The sequence below is a fragment of the Mytilus trossulus genome, chromosome 14 (genome assembly GCF_036588685.1).
Source record: "Mytilus trossulus isolate FHL-02 chromosome 14, PNRI_Mtr1.1.1.hap1, whole genome shotgun sequence".
NCBI lineage: Eukaryota > Metazoa > Mollusca > Bivalvia > Mytilida > Mytilidae > Mytilus > Mytilus trossulus.
Window position 1 is genome coordinate 47,626,061 of NC_086386.1, and position 13,750 is coordinate 47,639,810.

Consider the following 13,750-nt stretch of genomic DNA (forward strand, 5'->3'; position numbering starts at 1 on the left):
TCGGTAGAATCCGCTACTCTCCTTCTATCTCCCTAGATGAGGGTACGGAATCGGCCGAGTTAAGACGAATGAAAGTACATTTATGAATACTGAATATTGATCTTCAAGAGTATTGGCCATGGAAGCAGAAGCTCATTAACGAATATTCAAATCCTTAATACGTATACTGTGTTTGATTGTTGTAATTTACGAAATTTCTACACATGTGAATTTAACGAAACTGACATCTTGAGCGTTATTGGTTTACTGGGACAAAAAAAACACTTTCCAAAAACCGAAGTTTGATTTTCTGAAAAATCTATCAATAAAAAGACTAATAAGTACTTCGAATACCAAGTGCGTTTGCTACTGCAACTTCCTAAAATTAACGTTATCTTTTCCCATATAAGATTGAGTTAAATTGATTTTACAGTTTAATAGGTACTCTTTGAGATGTGTTTTTTTCTCTGATGCATTTCTTATATGACATTTTTAGTCTTTCAGCTAAAACCGTAAATACAACATATGAATATGTTTGTAGGATACAGATTTTAGTATGTTCACATTGAACATGTTCCCTGGAATAGTTCTAGTTTCCTTTGTTGGTTACGGCGTCATGAGATTGTTTTATACCAAAATGGATTCACTTGAAAATCCAGAACCAATTGATGTTGCAGGTAAGATAGATATAAACAATTAATATATTTTCTACTTGTAAATGTTTGAACTAATTTAGGAAAAGGACTTGCTTAAACTTAAAATCAAATTCATTATTAACTTTAAACCAGTGGAAACAAATGCGAAAAGTAAAAAGATCTTTACAATAAATTGTTTCTTAATTCACAAAGAAACAAAATAGAATTAGAAAACTTGAAGTTCATTCAAATCAATTTCTACTCTTGTACAAGGGACAATGTCCTTCTTCTTCGTACTGTTTTTACTTATATTTTGTAATATTCTTGACAAAGTATTTATGTATGTTAAATTTTATAACTGTAATTTAGAAATGAGACACGAAATAAATGTATGGAGAAGAGCAGCAGCCCGTGTCAATATTGCCTCTAGAGAGGAGAGCATTATGAAAGCACTGTTTCTACAAAAAGCCACAGAGAAAGAAAATGCATTAATACGACTAATGTATAATATGAGGTAATTTGTTTTTACATATTCCTAAGCATTTGTTCCTCATCGGTTGCATAATAGTTGGTGTTTTAGGTAATGAATTGACAGAACACAAACAAAATATTGTAATATTTTTTAATTCAACAAACTTAAAGATGAATCATCCCTTTAAAAGTAATCAAAATCACACAATTGTGAATTACAGTAAATGTTGACAAACAAATTTGTACAAATCTATTATTCAATTTGGAATTCGCTTTTTGTACTAATACAGTTTTTGTAGTAATACATTAAAAAAACCACAAAGCTAGTGTAATGTTGATCAAACAAACGATAAATTGTACATACGTTCACAGACGTGATAATTATGTAGAATTCTTTTTCAGTGTATGTTAGAAGCTAACATGGCTACATACTGTTATGTGACACCGGTACATTTGGAAATTGATAGAAAAATCGTTACAATCATTCCTATGTCTCTTTCTTGATTCATTTTCTCAACATTACTCTCAGGTTTTTTTACTTCAAAAATATAAATTTCTTCTATTCTTATATTCCAACGCACGCAGGTCTCCCATTTTCCAGAACATTGGGGTTATAAATTGCTTGTGATTTGATATATGAAAGTTCACAATTGTAATAATGGTTTTCTTACTTTATTTCTCGTTTATATCATTATTATAGAAATACAAAACAGACCAATTTTGAACAAAATGTTGCAGAATTAGAGAGAAAGGTAAGTTCGATAGTCAATTTTATTATTGTTCAAATGAGACGTTTTATTTTTTTAAGTCAGTTTATTTATATTTTAATATGAAAACATAATAAGTCAGTTTGGGATAAATAAAGTGTACTCAAATAATGATACCTTTGAACTGATTTCTAATGTTGCATAATTTTATTTATATTTCAGTATTACATAACGGATCATTGGTTACTAGTTAAATGTACAATTGTCCTGTTTGTGGTCATTATCTTCTTTTTCCTTCATTCGTTCATAACTGGTGTTTACGTTAGTCTTGGTGAGTTAGTCCCGCTTACAGCACCACATGCACTAATCTCTTCACTCTTTCCATTTTCCTGGAACCAAATAACACTGACTGAATCCACTTTAATCCATTACTTTAACTGATCTTTTTATCTTCATTTATTCTGTTGGTAAATTTTCCCCAACTAGTTATCTCTCATTATCAATTATTGCATATTCATTGATTCAAATCTATTTTGAATGATATAATATCTGAAATCACAGTTTCAATATAACAGTGTTGTCAATTGTCAATGTTGTTCCAATAGATTTAATTTGTGTTCCATTAAAATGAAGCATGTGGTTAACAATTTTGTACGGTCGACATTCGTTTTGTCTACAAAAGATTCATCAGTAACATTCGAATCTACAAGGTTCAAAAGAACAAATAAAGTAAGAAATCACCTGCGTCTCTTTGACCACTAAATACATTATGTGCCTTGTCTCAATTCAAATGTATTTCATAATTTAGTGTATAATGTTCGAGAATATGTAGTCTGTAATGTGTTATATAAATTATGACAATATAGGCAAACCTCTTCCGAGTATGAATTCTTCAATAAAATTAAATTGGCCAATGAGAACCTTTAACACAATTTACCAAACATTGGGAGGTGTGTTACTGTATATCGGTCATAGAAAATATTTTAGATAGGAAATTAATCTTTTCCGTATTCCCGCTTGGATACGGAAATGATAAATTCAAATAAAGCTCATTTTGACTGCACTTACAGGTTGGATTGCTGTGGTTGGAGCTATTATTCTAATGATCCTCGCAGACATTAAGGAATTAGAGAATATATTCCACAGAGTTGAATGGGCAACGCTTATTTTTTTTGCTGCTCTTTTTGTTCTCATGGAAGTAAGTATTTCAAAATCATATCTAAAGTTTAAAAAAAATCGTGTTGCTATTTATAAACAAAGGTTTCATATTTTTCCTCCTGTGCTCATCTGCATTCCTAAAAACGTTGATAGAAAAACAAAATTGCCGTACTAAAATGATATTAACAGACTAAACAGTGTTTTTCTTTGCTCTTTGCGTTCATTTTATAAAAGTGGTGCCTATTCTTAAATTTTACATATGGGTTGTGTTTTCAAATAAATAAGTTCAACATTTCAACTAGTATACGAAAATAAATACACTAGTAGTATACCGCTGTTCAAAAGTCGTAAATCGATTAACAGAAGACAAATCCGTGTTAAAAACTAAAATCCAACTATAAGAGGAAAACAATGATATAACAAAACACCGAAGCGCAACAAAAAACAAACAACAATGCAACCTACATTAAAAACAACTATAAGATAACAACTGCCCTATTCCTAGCAAAAAAGAATCGAATAATAAATTAAATGAGCGATAATTCCGATACTGACAAAAAACAATGTTGTCTGCTTGATTTCACAGCTCACATGGTTTTCATGCTCATTTATTGGTACATAATTCTCTGTTAGAAAACGTATTATAGTAAATCTTAAAATAATATAATGCAGATTGCCATGGAGACAACTATCTACTAGGGTCCAAATGATTTAGATTGAAGCAACCACATGTATTAGCAAATGTTTGGCTTTCAACAGCTAGTAAAATTAAACCCCGTAAAGTACGATATAAGTAGCCATGACAAGTGAACACTTCAAACGAGAGACGTTTGCCATGGAGTTGTCAAATTTCGGCCTATGTATGTTTTTGAAGGAATTCTTGTTATTTGCCACCTCTTTAATTTCACTACATGATAGCAATAATATGTATCATATCAAATAAAAAATAAACTAACCCAGTGAAATCCTTTCTTGTATAGGCATTGAAAGAATTAGGTTTGATCGATGAAATCGGCAAAGCAGTTGGAGAAATAATTGGTAATGCTGGTGATAAAAAGTTATTGGTTGCAGTTTTGCTAATACTATGGGTATCTGCATTCGCCTCAAGTTTTATAGACAACATTCCATATACAACAGCAATGGTAATATATAATATGTAAATCAAAAAAAAAAAATCATGTTAAACGGGCTTCTTTGGCGTACAAATTAGTTGGACACAAATGTATACTGTGACATGTTCAAATGAATACTTTTTTATCACTTTTACTTTTTAGCATACTTATGCATTGTTTATTCCAACTTAAGTTTAGCCATATATTGTCTTTACAGGAAACTACAAATAAATATAAATTATGCAGTTTGCTTTCACCCAATAACATTAACTTTTATCAAGTTTAAAAAACCAAACGCACATTTCGATAATAAATAAACTCATCAAAATACCAGGACTAAATTTAGTATATACGCCAGACCCGCGTTTCGTCTACAAAAGACTCATCAGTGACGCTCGAATCATAAAAAGTAAAAATAAATCCAGATAAAGTACGAAGTTGAAGAGCATTGGGGACCAAAATTCCAAAAAGTTTTGCCAAATACAGCTATTACAGGTAATCTTATCTTTGGACAGTGATGATCGAGTCCAACATATTTTAAAAGTCCAAGACCAATGATAAATGTTGAAGCACTTGTTTATCCAAAACAAGCATATATGGCATGTATATCATATCTTTTTATTTATTCATTTATAAAGCCAAACATGGAAAGAAATCAGAGTAATGCACTGGGCAAACAATATGTATAAATTTCATACATATGCTTCCAAATTTATATTGTTACCTTTGCAGAAGTCAAACTAAATATATTCTTATTGCTATCAAGGGCTATACCGTCTGCATGTGTGCGATTCTAATGAAATATATACTAGAAATATCCTATCATTGTTTGGCATAAGCCTATTATAAATTTCTGTCTTTAATTGACTTTCTTTTCTTGTATAATTTATATCCTTGTTTGAAATGATTATTTGTTTTTGGTGATACTTTTAATTTGGAAATGCACATTATAAATGTTAACCTCTATTGAAATAAGGGTAGTTCATAATCTAAATTCAGACAAAAGTCTAGCTATGTTGTATTTTTTAAATTTTTCATTCATATCCTACCAATGATTCTTTGAACTTCTTTAGATACCAGTATTAGTTCAGCTTACAGAAAATGAACAGGTTCCTATACTTCCCATGATATTAGCTTTGGCATTTGGTGCTTGTCTAGGAGGTAATGTAGTAATGTGTGTTATGCAGTCTAGTTTTATGTACAGTAGAACAAACTATTTATACACACCATAGTAGGCTGGCATTATAGCAGGAATACTTGCGTTTTAATAGAACAATTTACACAAAATAAAACCATTTTTACACATCTGATCCATGAAACATCATAACACAGTTACTTAGAATTGTCTCATTTTAATTTTTACATTACAATATGAATATTATGTATTGATTGATGACACAGAATCTTTAATCAGTCTTGATCAAACCTAGAGAATAGGAACAAAACTTTCTCTTTCATCAATATGATATAAAAAAATATTTTGGCAATGATTTTTTGAATAAATAATGACGCTTGTTATGTCATAATCCACACTTAAAACTACGCAAACTTTAAATTCAATCAATTTAATGAAACTGAAAAATATCAGCGAATGAAACAAAGAAATGAATAAAATAGATTATAAAAACGATAACATATTTTGTTATCACTATATTTAGGTTGTTTTAACTTTATATGTTGTTTATTGTTTTAATAGGAAATGGTACATTAATTGGAGCTTCTGCCAATGTTGTATGTGCAGGAATAGCAGACCAACATGGATATGGATTCTCTTTCTGGGAATTTTTCAAGTAAATATATATTTCATAATATTCATAAACCTTCGAAAACACAGATGGCATGATAGATTAAAACTAAGATTGCGTTTGTAATGACATAGAAAATCTGCACAAGATATATTCTATATTACTGAACTTTCGAATAGAATCAATAAAAAGTAGTCGAAATAATTCTTTCTGTATCTAAATTAAAGTAACAGTAGTTTACCGATACTGAAATCTCGATATTCGATAAGGAATAGACATATCAAGGCAACATAACATAAACTGAGAAAATCGCATACACTGTGAAATATCGATTTTAATGCGCCAGATGGGCATTTCGACAAAAATATCTCTGTAGTGATACTCGAGACATAGATATATTGGAATATTTTAAAAAATATATACAAATGTTGAAGAGCAGATCAAAACAAAAGAACCTAATGTATGGCCCAATTCTGACAATGCATCAGATTAAGGAGTAAGATTAAGTAAAGATGACTTAGGCTCTCGAACCACTAATACGTCGATACTCTACAAAATGAACCAATAAAAACACGTCAATTACACAGCAGTATAACAACATAAGGAAAACAGTTTTGTGAAAGGACCAGAAGAACCCCCCCCCCCCCCCGGGTGCGAGATTGTCTCGCTATGTTGAAGACCCTTTGGTTGACTATGGGTTGTTTTCTTCCCTTTGTATGGGTTGTTGAGTCTTTGACACATACTCAATTTTCATTCTCAATTCTATCGGTAAAACATCTGCAATTCTTTCGAACGTATTTATTCAAGAAAGTAATAAATTGAAGTGGTGTGTTAATGCTTAGTAAATGCATTATTTTTTCAATGTTATGTTTTAACTAAATTGGAATAAGCCATATTTGTTATTGTATCTGTTTATTATAAGACATTAAGAAACATTCACATCAAACTACAAACGTGTTCAAGAAAGATAGAAAAAGGAGAGCAAGAAGCCATTCATGTCGTATTTCTTGACTTTAAAACAAGGTTTTAATCAACCATCTTCTACTTCATGAAATGCATGTATCAGGTAAGGACTGTTACAGTTGTTTTTCATTCGTTTGATGTATTTGAGCTTTTTTTTCATTTTATAAAGGACTTTCCGTTTGGAATACACATTGGGTTTTGCGATTTTTGTTATTTTACTTTTTTCTTTGACTCTTTAATTCATTACACATGTTACATACAAGCCTTTTTTTCAGGGTTGGATTTCCGATGATGGTTGTATCAAATATTGTAGCAATGGGATATCTACTCCTTTTCCATGTAGCGATCGAATGGCACCCAAGTGTTCAAGATCAATTAAAATAACAGTATTTTCTATTTACATTATCAAAATGAATGTCGACATATCAATTTAATAGCTGAAAACATTGTTGTCACACAAAAACTATGTTAATATATAGGACAATTCGTATTAGAATCACTACTCTGATTATTGTGCATTTTGAGTGAAAAGTTTTCTGTGGCTTGAACAATAGTTACAAGTTTAATCGTTGAATTAATGTAGTTTTCGAATTTACCAAACATTGTCATGGCTTATAATACGTAAGCCTTTATAAAAACCATACAAAAGTTATTTATAGCTCACTTGTCATGGGTTTTTTTCTCTCACTTTGTCAATCTATGACTGCGTTTGAAGTTTTACTTCGATTTATTTGCATATAATGAACAAATGAGCGATTACGTAAATTGGTTAACTATTTTTTACCAAAGTTTCACATGCATCATTGTGAGACTCAATATAAATAAAACATTGTTAAACATCTTAACGAATGTTGTTCTTAACTTTGAAGAAAAAACTATGACTTACAAAGGTAGCATGTGACTTGATTAATTATGTCTATATATATATACCTATAACAGTGGAAATAATAACTACTAGTAATGTATTTTCGTATTGCAATATACTTGACAATGTGATATAAAATAGTGCTATTTATTATGTTTTTGTTTTTGTTACTTTTTTGTTTTCTTATGTTATTATTACTTTGAGATTAAAATGTAATTCGTTCAAGGATCCATATGACAACAAAGTTCATCTGTCTCAATTTCATTAATTTATCGGTTGATATTCATGCTAATATTGACACGATACTACTATAAATATTTAGAAATTTTGATTTTGATGTTTCGGAGTTAATATTTTCATTATTTTTATTATATATCAGTATCTTGCTACAGTAGTAACTATTCACTTTTAAACAAGAAAAACGTGATATTTATATATGTCTTTTATTTTATTCTTAATCAGATTCTATGAATCTTTCAGAAACCGAACCGAGAATATACCATAGAAGCTGTTGCTTATGTTTCCATTTTACTGTTTTGAATAAAAGCATCATGTGGTTTATACTTGGTGTTTCTCAATTTTGATATAATAGTATTCAGTGGTACTCATATATCTGATAGTAAAGGATAATGTCTTTTCTAATTCCTAGGTAAAAATATGAGGCGGTAATTTGACAGACATTATTTGTCCACGACCAACAAAAAAGGTTCTACTATTCTTTTTAATCCAACTATTTTACATCATTGGCTTTCACATTTTATGGTTTTAATGTTTCTTTTTTTAGCCATGGGGGCCATCTTGGTTGGTTGGCCGGGTCACGTCACACATTTTTTAAACTAGATACTCCAATGATGTTTGTGGCCAAGTTTGGTTAAATTTAGCCCAGTAGTTTCAGAGGAGCAGATTTTTGTTAAAGTTTTTGGCTCAAGGCTTTCCGAGAAAAGAAGTTTTGGCCGCATCAACTCTATTACACGTTATTTGCATTTTAAGCACTGAGTCGATACAGTTGCTGGTGGTCTGTTCAACTCCGGTGTATCATCGGCTCAGTGGTCATTCCTTTGCTACTGACACGGTTAACAACATGCAATTATTGTGACAGTCATGGATAACTTTAAATTGTTATCAAAGGTACCAGGATTATAATTTAATACGCCAGACACGCGTTTCGTCTATATAAGACTCATCAGTGACGCTCAGATAAAAAAAGTTATAAAGCCAAACAAGTATAAAAATGAAGAGCATTGAGAACCCAAAATTCCAAAACGTTGAGCCAAATACGGCTAAGGTAGTCTATTCCTAGGATAAGAAAATCAATAGTTTTTCGAAAAATTCAAAGTTTTGTAACAGGAAATTAATAAAAATGACCATATAATTAAAACTATAAGATTTCAAACTCCTTTACACAAAGTCGTCCTATTTGGTCTGTTCAATTTATTTGATTCCATTGTAACCGATAAGTCTTTTTTGGACAAAGTGTCAATCCTGATATATATGACGAGTTTAAATGAGGGCTTGTCTAATATTCCATTTGAGGTCCCTTTTTCGATTACATCGTTTAGATCACTTCAGTGTCCTATAGTCAGTTGTTTAAATCCTACACAAAATGATTGCATATTACTGTTTCATTTCATAAAATATAATGGCTGGTCGTATGCTACTGCCAACCAACCAAGATGGCCGCCATGGCTAAAAGTAGAACATAGTGGTAAAATGTAGATTTTGGCTTATATCTCTGAAACCAAAGCATTTAGAGCAAATCTGACTGGGGTAAAATTGTTTAGTAGGTGAAGATATATCTGCCCTGAAATTTTCAGACCAATCAGACAACCCGTTGTTGGGTTGCTGCCCCTGAATTGGTAGTTTTAATAAAATTTTGCAGCTTTTGGTTATTATCTTGAATATTATTATAGATGGAGATAAACTGTAAACAGCAATAATGTACAGCAAAGTAAGACCTACAAATAAGTCAACATGACCAAAATGGTCAATTGAACCCTTAAGGAGTCATTGCCCTTTACATTCAATTTTGAACAATTTTTATAAATTTTTTTAAATTTTTGTAATTTTTACAAAACATTTTCCACTGTTACTACTGGGCCAAGTTCATTATCGATCGAGATAATTGTAAGCAGCAAGAATGTTCAGTAAAGTAAGATCTACAAACACATCACCATCACCAAAACACAATTTTGTCATGAAAACATCTGTGTCCTTTGTTTAATATGCACATAGACCAAGGTCCGCGACACAGGCTCTTTAGAGTCTCTAGTTTGTGCTTCTTATCAATTCACAACTTTGCAATCATACAAGAGTTGTTTAACTTTTATTTTCAATTCATTAAAATTCTGTACAAATGTACATAGGCCATTGCAGAAGATCATGTATGAATCCTAATGTATGAAATCAAAAACATTGATAAACGTGTGGTATGAATGGTTTAAATTTATATTAAAAAATAAAGCAACTTCTGGAACACCAACTAAAATATATCAGACTTACACTTGCTTACCGTGCATAGGCTGAATGACTAAAGACCAAGATACAAAAATTTAACAATACTTTTAGATATTTGGATGATATATTGGCTCTCAATAATGACGAGTTCAGTATGTATACTAAAGAAATTTATCCTGTTGAACTTACTTTAAATAAAGCTAATACTAACAATGACCACTGCCCTTTCCTCAATCTTGATATCTATATCATTAACGGAAAGCTTAATACAAAAATTTATGATAAAAGAGATGATTTTTCATTTCCTATTGTTAATTATCCATTGTTAGATGGTGACGTTCCCTTGTCAGCATCATATGGTGTATATATATTTTAACTTGTACGATTCACTCGTGTATGTAATAAAGTATTAGATTTTAGCGAGAGAAATTAATGTAATGCTGAAAAATTATTACACCAGAGTTTTTGATATCACAAACTAGTCAAAACATTTACTAAATTTTATCATCGGTATAATGAAATAATTCGTAAATATAACTCAACATGCAGACATCTTATACGTTCAGGTTTTTCACATTCAATCTTTTATGGTAATATTCTTTACAAAGCACAAGAATGTCAGTATTCACCTCAAAAGCTTACAAAACCTTTAAACAGACTTATTAAGAAGAGATATAGTTACGATACTGTTGTCATGTCATTAAAAATTGCATATTTGGGCTTTAATATTGATTCACTTATAGGGTCTTTGCATTAGAACTAAAAACATTTATTCAAAAATAAAACAGTTGTTGGCATGTCACGGGTTATGTTCTTCTCATATATTTTATGATAGTATGATACTAAACCCCTAACGGGAGGGATTGTGCCTGATATTCATATGATGAAGACATAGTCTTTCAATCGGTTTAATTGAGGTCTGGAGCTGGCATGTCAGTTGACTGCTAGTAGTCTGTTGTTATTTATGTATTATTGTCATTTTGTTTATTTTCTTTTGTTAAATCTACTGACATCAGACTCGGACTTCTCTTGAACTGAATTTTAATGTGCGTATTGTTATGCGTTTACTTTTCTACATTGGCTAGAGGTATAGGGGAGGATAGGGATCTCATAAACATGCAATTTTGCGCCTGTACCAAGTCCGGAGTCTCTGGCCTTTGTTAGTCTTGTATGATTTTTAATTTTAGTTTCTTATAATTCGGAGTTTAGTATGCATCCATTATCACTGAACTAGTATACATATTTTTAAGGGGCCAGCTGAAGGAGGCCTCCAGGTGCGTGGATTACATTGAAGACCCATTGGTGGCCTTCGGCTGTTGTCTGCTCTATGATGCGGTTGTTGTCGCTTTGACACATTCCCCATTTCCTTTCCCAATTTTATTAAGCACAACTTAAATTCTTGTGAAGACTAGAAGATCTAGACCGCTATAACTCACACACAACAAATATTTATCACAGTAGTATCTAGTTCGTTTAAAGGCAAAATAGATATTGACACATCACGTTTATACTGTATACACATCTCAAATATGAGACAATTAATTAGTCTTGAAAGGTCTACTGTAATGAGAGAGCACTTTTATGGCTTTCAGTTATCCTTATTTCTTATATTACTGAAACACAGTCTTGATTTCTTTAATTATTGGGTAACTTAATATATCTTATTATTAGACAATTCATGTTTTTAAATATTTTTGTATTTACCTGATAAACCTTATAGAACTTCCCTGTATATTGTTTTCCTCAATATGAAAAAAAAACGTCTTATCAATTAAACAATGTAAGTGATAACTCTAATTAAAAGATTAACAGAGATGTTACAACCAGCTATAAGGGTAAATCTTTGGCCAATGAAATTGCAACCAGATGCTCCGCAGGGCGTAGCTTTATAAGACTGCAGAGGTTGAACCCTAAACGGTTGGGGCCAGTATGGACACAACATTCAAGCTGGATTCAGCTCTAAATTTGGATTGTGATTAAATAGTTGACACAGCATAGGTTTCTGACACAGAATGAATGTGTTCTAATGAACTTATTTTTTTTGTTTTCTCTTAAAGCAATTCACTATGCTGTTGAATATTAATCCTCTCAAAAAAATGTTTGAAGAAATTTTCTTTTTATTTATGAAATTTCAAATGAGAAAAATTGAACCTAATTTTTTTAATCACATCCCCCTTTCCCTTATTCCAAAACTAATCTCAATTAAAGTTTCTAATGGAGTTTGCAACAATAACTACTCATTTAAATACATCATAAGATATTAAGATGTAAAAAAACTGCTTGTTATCACTGAATGGTAAAGATTATTTTAATTTATCAGTTGGTAGTAAAAAGTGAATATACATTGTATATAACAAAGATTTGAGTTGATTCTGGACAAAGAAAGATAACTCCAATTAAAAAAAAATATTGCTATTTCACAATATTGTGCAATTAGATATTTCTTGCTTACTATTCTGGACAAAGAAAGATAACTCTAATTAAAAAAAAATATTGCTATTTCACAATATTGTGCAATTAGATATTTCTTGCCATTGTGCAATACTGTGCAATTGAAAAGACTTGCTATTGCACAGTACTTAATATAATATTTTAGATACTGATTTGGACCAACTTGAAAACTGGGCCAATAATCAAAAATCTAAGTACATGTTTGGATTCAGCATATCAAATAACCCCAAGATTTCAATTTTTGTTAAAATCAAACTAAGTTTAATTTTGGACCCTTTGGACTTTAATGTAGACCAATTTGAAAACAGGACCAAAAATGAAGAATCTACATACACAGTTAGATTTGGCATATCAAAAAACCCCATTTATTCAATTTTCAATGAAATCAAACAAAGTTTAATTTTGGACCCCGATTTGGACCAACTTGAAAACTGGGCCAATAATCAAGAATCTAAATACATTTTTAGATTCAGCATATCAAAGAACCCAACCGATTAATTTTTTGACAAAATCAAACTAAGTTTAATTTTGGACCCTTTGGACCTTAATGTAGACCAATTTGAAAATGGGACCAAAAATTAAGAATCTACATACACAGTTAGATTCCGCATATCAAAGAACCCCAATTATTCAATTCTTGATGAAATCAAACAAAGTTTAATTTTGGACCCTTTGGGCCCCTTTTTCCTAAACTGTTAGGACCAAAACTCCCAAAATCAATACCAACCTTCTTTTTATGGTCATAAACCTTGTGTTTAAATTTCATAGATTTCTATTTACTTATACTAAAGTTATGGTGCGAAAACCAAGAATAATGCTTATTTGGGCCCTTTTTTGGCCCCTAATTCCTAAACTGTTGAAACCAATACTCCCAAAATCAATCCCAACCTTTCTTTTGTGGTCATAAAGCTTGTGTCAAAATTTCATAGATTTCTATTAACTTAAACTAAAGTTATAGCGCGAAAACCAAGAAATGCTTATTTGGGCCCTTTTTGGCCCCTTATTCCTAAAATGTTGGGACCAAAACTCCCAAAATCAATACCAACCTTCCTTTTGTGGTCATAAACCTTGTGTTAAAATTTCATAGATTTCTATTCACTTTTACTAAAGTTAGAGTGCGAAAACTAAAAGTATTCGGACGCCGACGCAACAACGACGACGACGACGACGCCAACGTGATAGCAATATACGACAAAAAATTTTTCAAAAT

At 31.0% G+C, this 13,750-nt stretch overlaps 1 protein-coding gene across 1 annotated transcript in view; it reads left to right on the plus strand.

The window, feature by feature from the left end:
* The window catches only part of LOC134695813 (P protein-like), a 31,464-nt gene extending 23,488 nt beyond the window's left edge, over positions 1-7,976 (plus strand). The window contains exons 12-20 of the mRNA XM_063557231.1: positions 521-656; positions 984-1,128; positions 1,786-1,837; positions 2,015-2,123; positions 2,863-2,990; positions 3,931-4,092; positions 5,136-5,223; positions 5,759-5,852; positions 7,046-7,976. Of these exons, the coding sequence (XP_063413301.1) occupies positions 521-656; positions 984-1,128; positions 1,786-1,837; positions 2,015-2,123; positions 2,863-2,990; positions 3,931-4,092; positions 5,136-5,223; positions 5,759-5,852; positions 7,046-7,154 (1,023 nt within the window). The 3' untranslated portion in view covers positions 7,155-7,976. The remainder of the gene's footprint in view (positions 1-520; positions 657-983; positions 1,129-1,785; positions 1,838-2,014; positions 2,124-2,862; positions 2,991-3,930; positions 4,093-5,135; positions 5,224-5,758; positions 5,853-7,045) is intronic.
* The last annotated feature ends 5,774 nt before the right edge of the window (positions 7,977-13,750 follow it).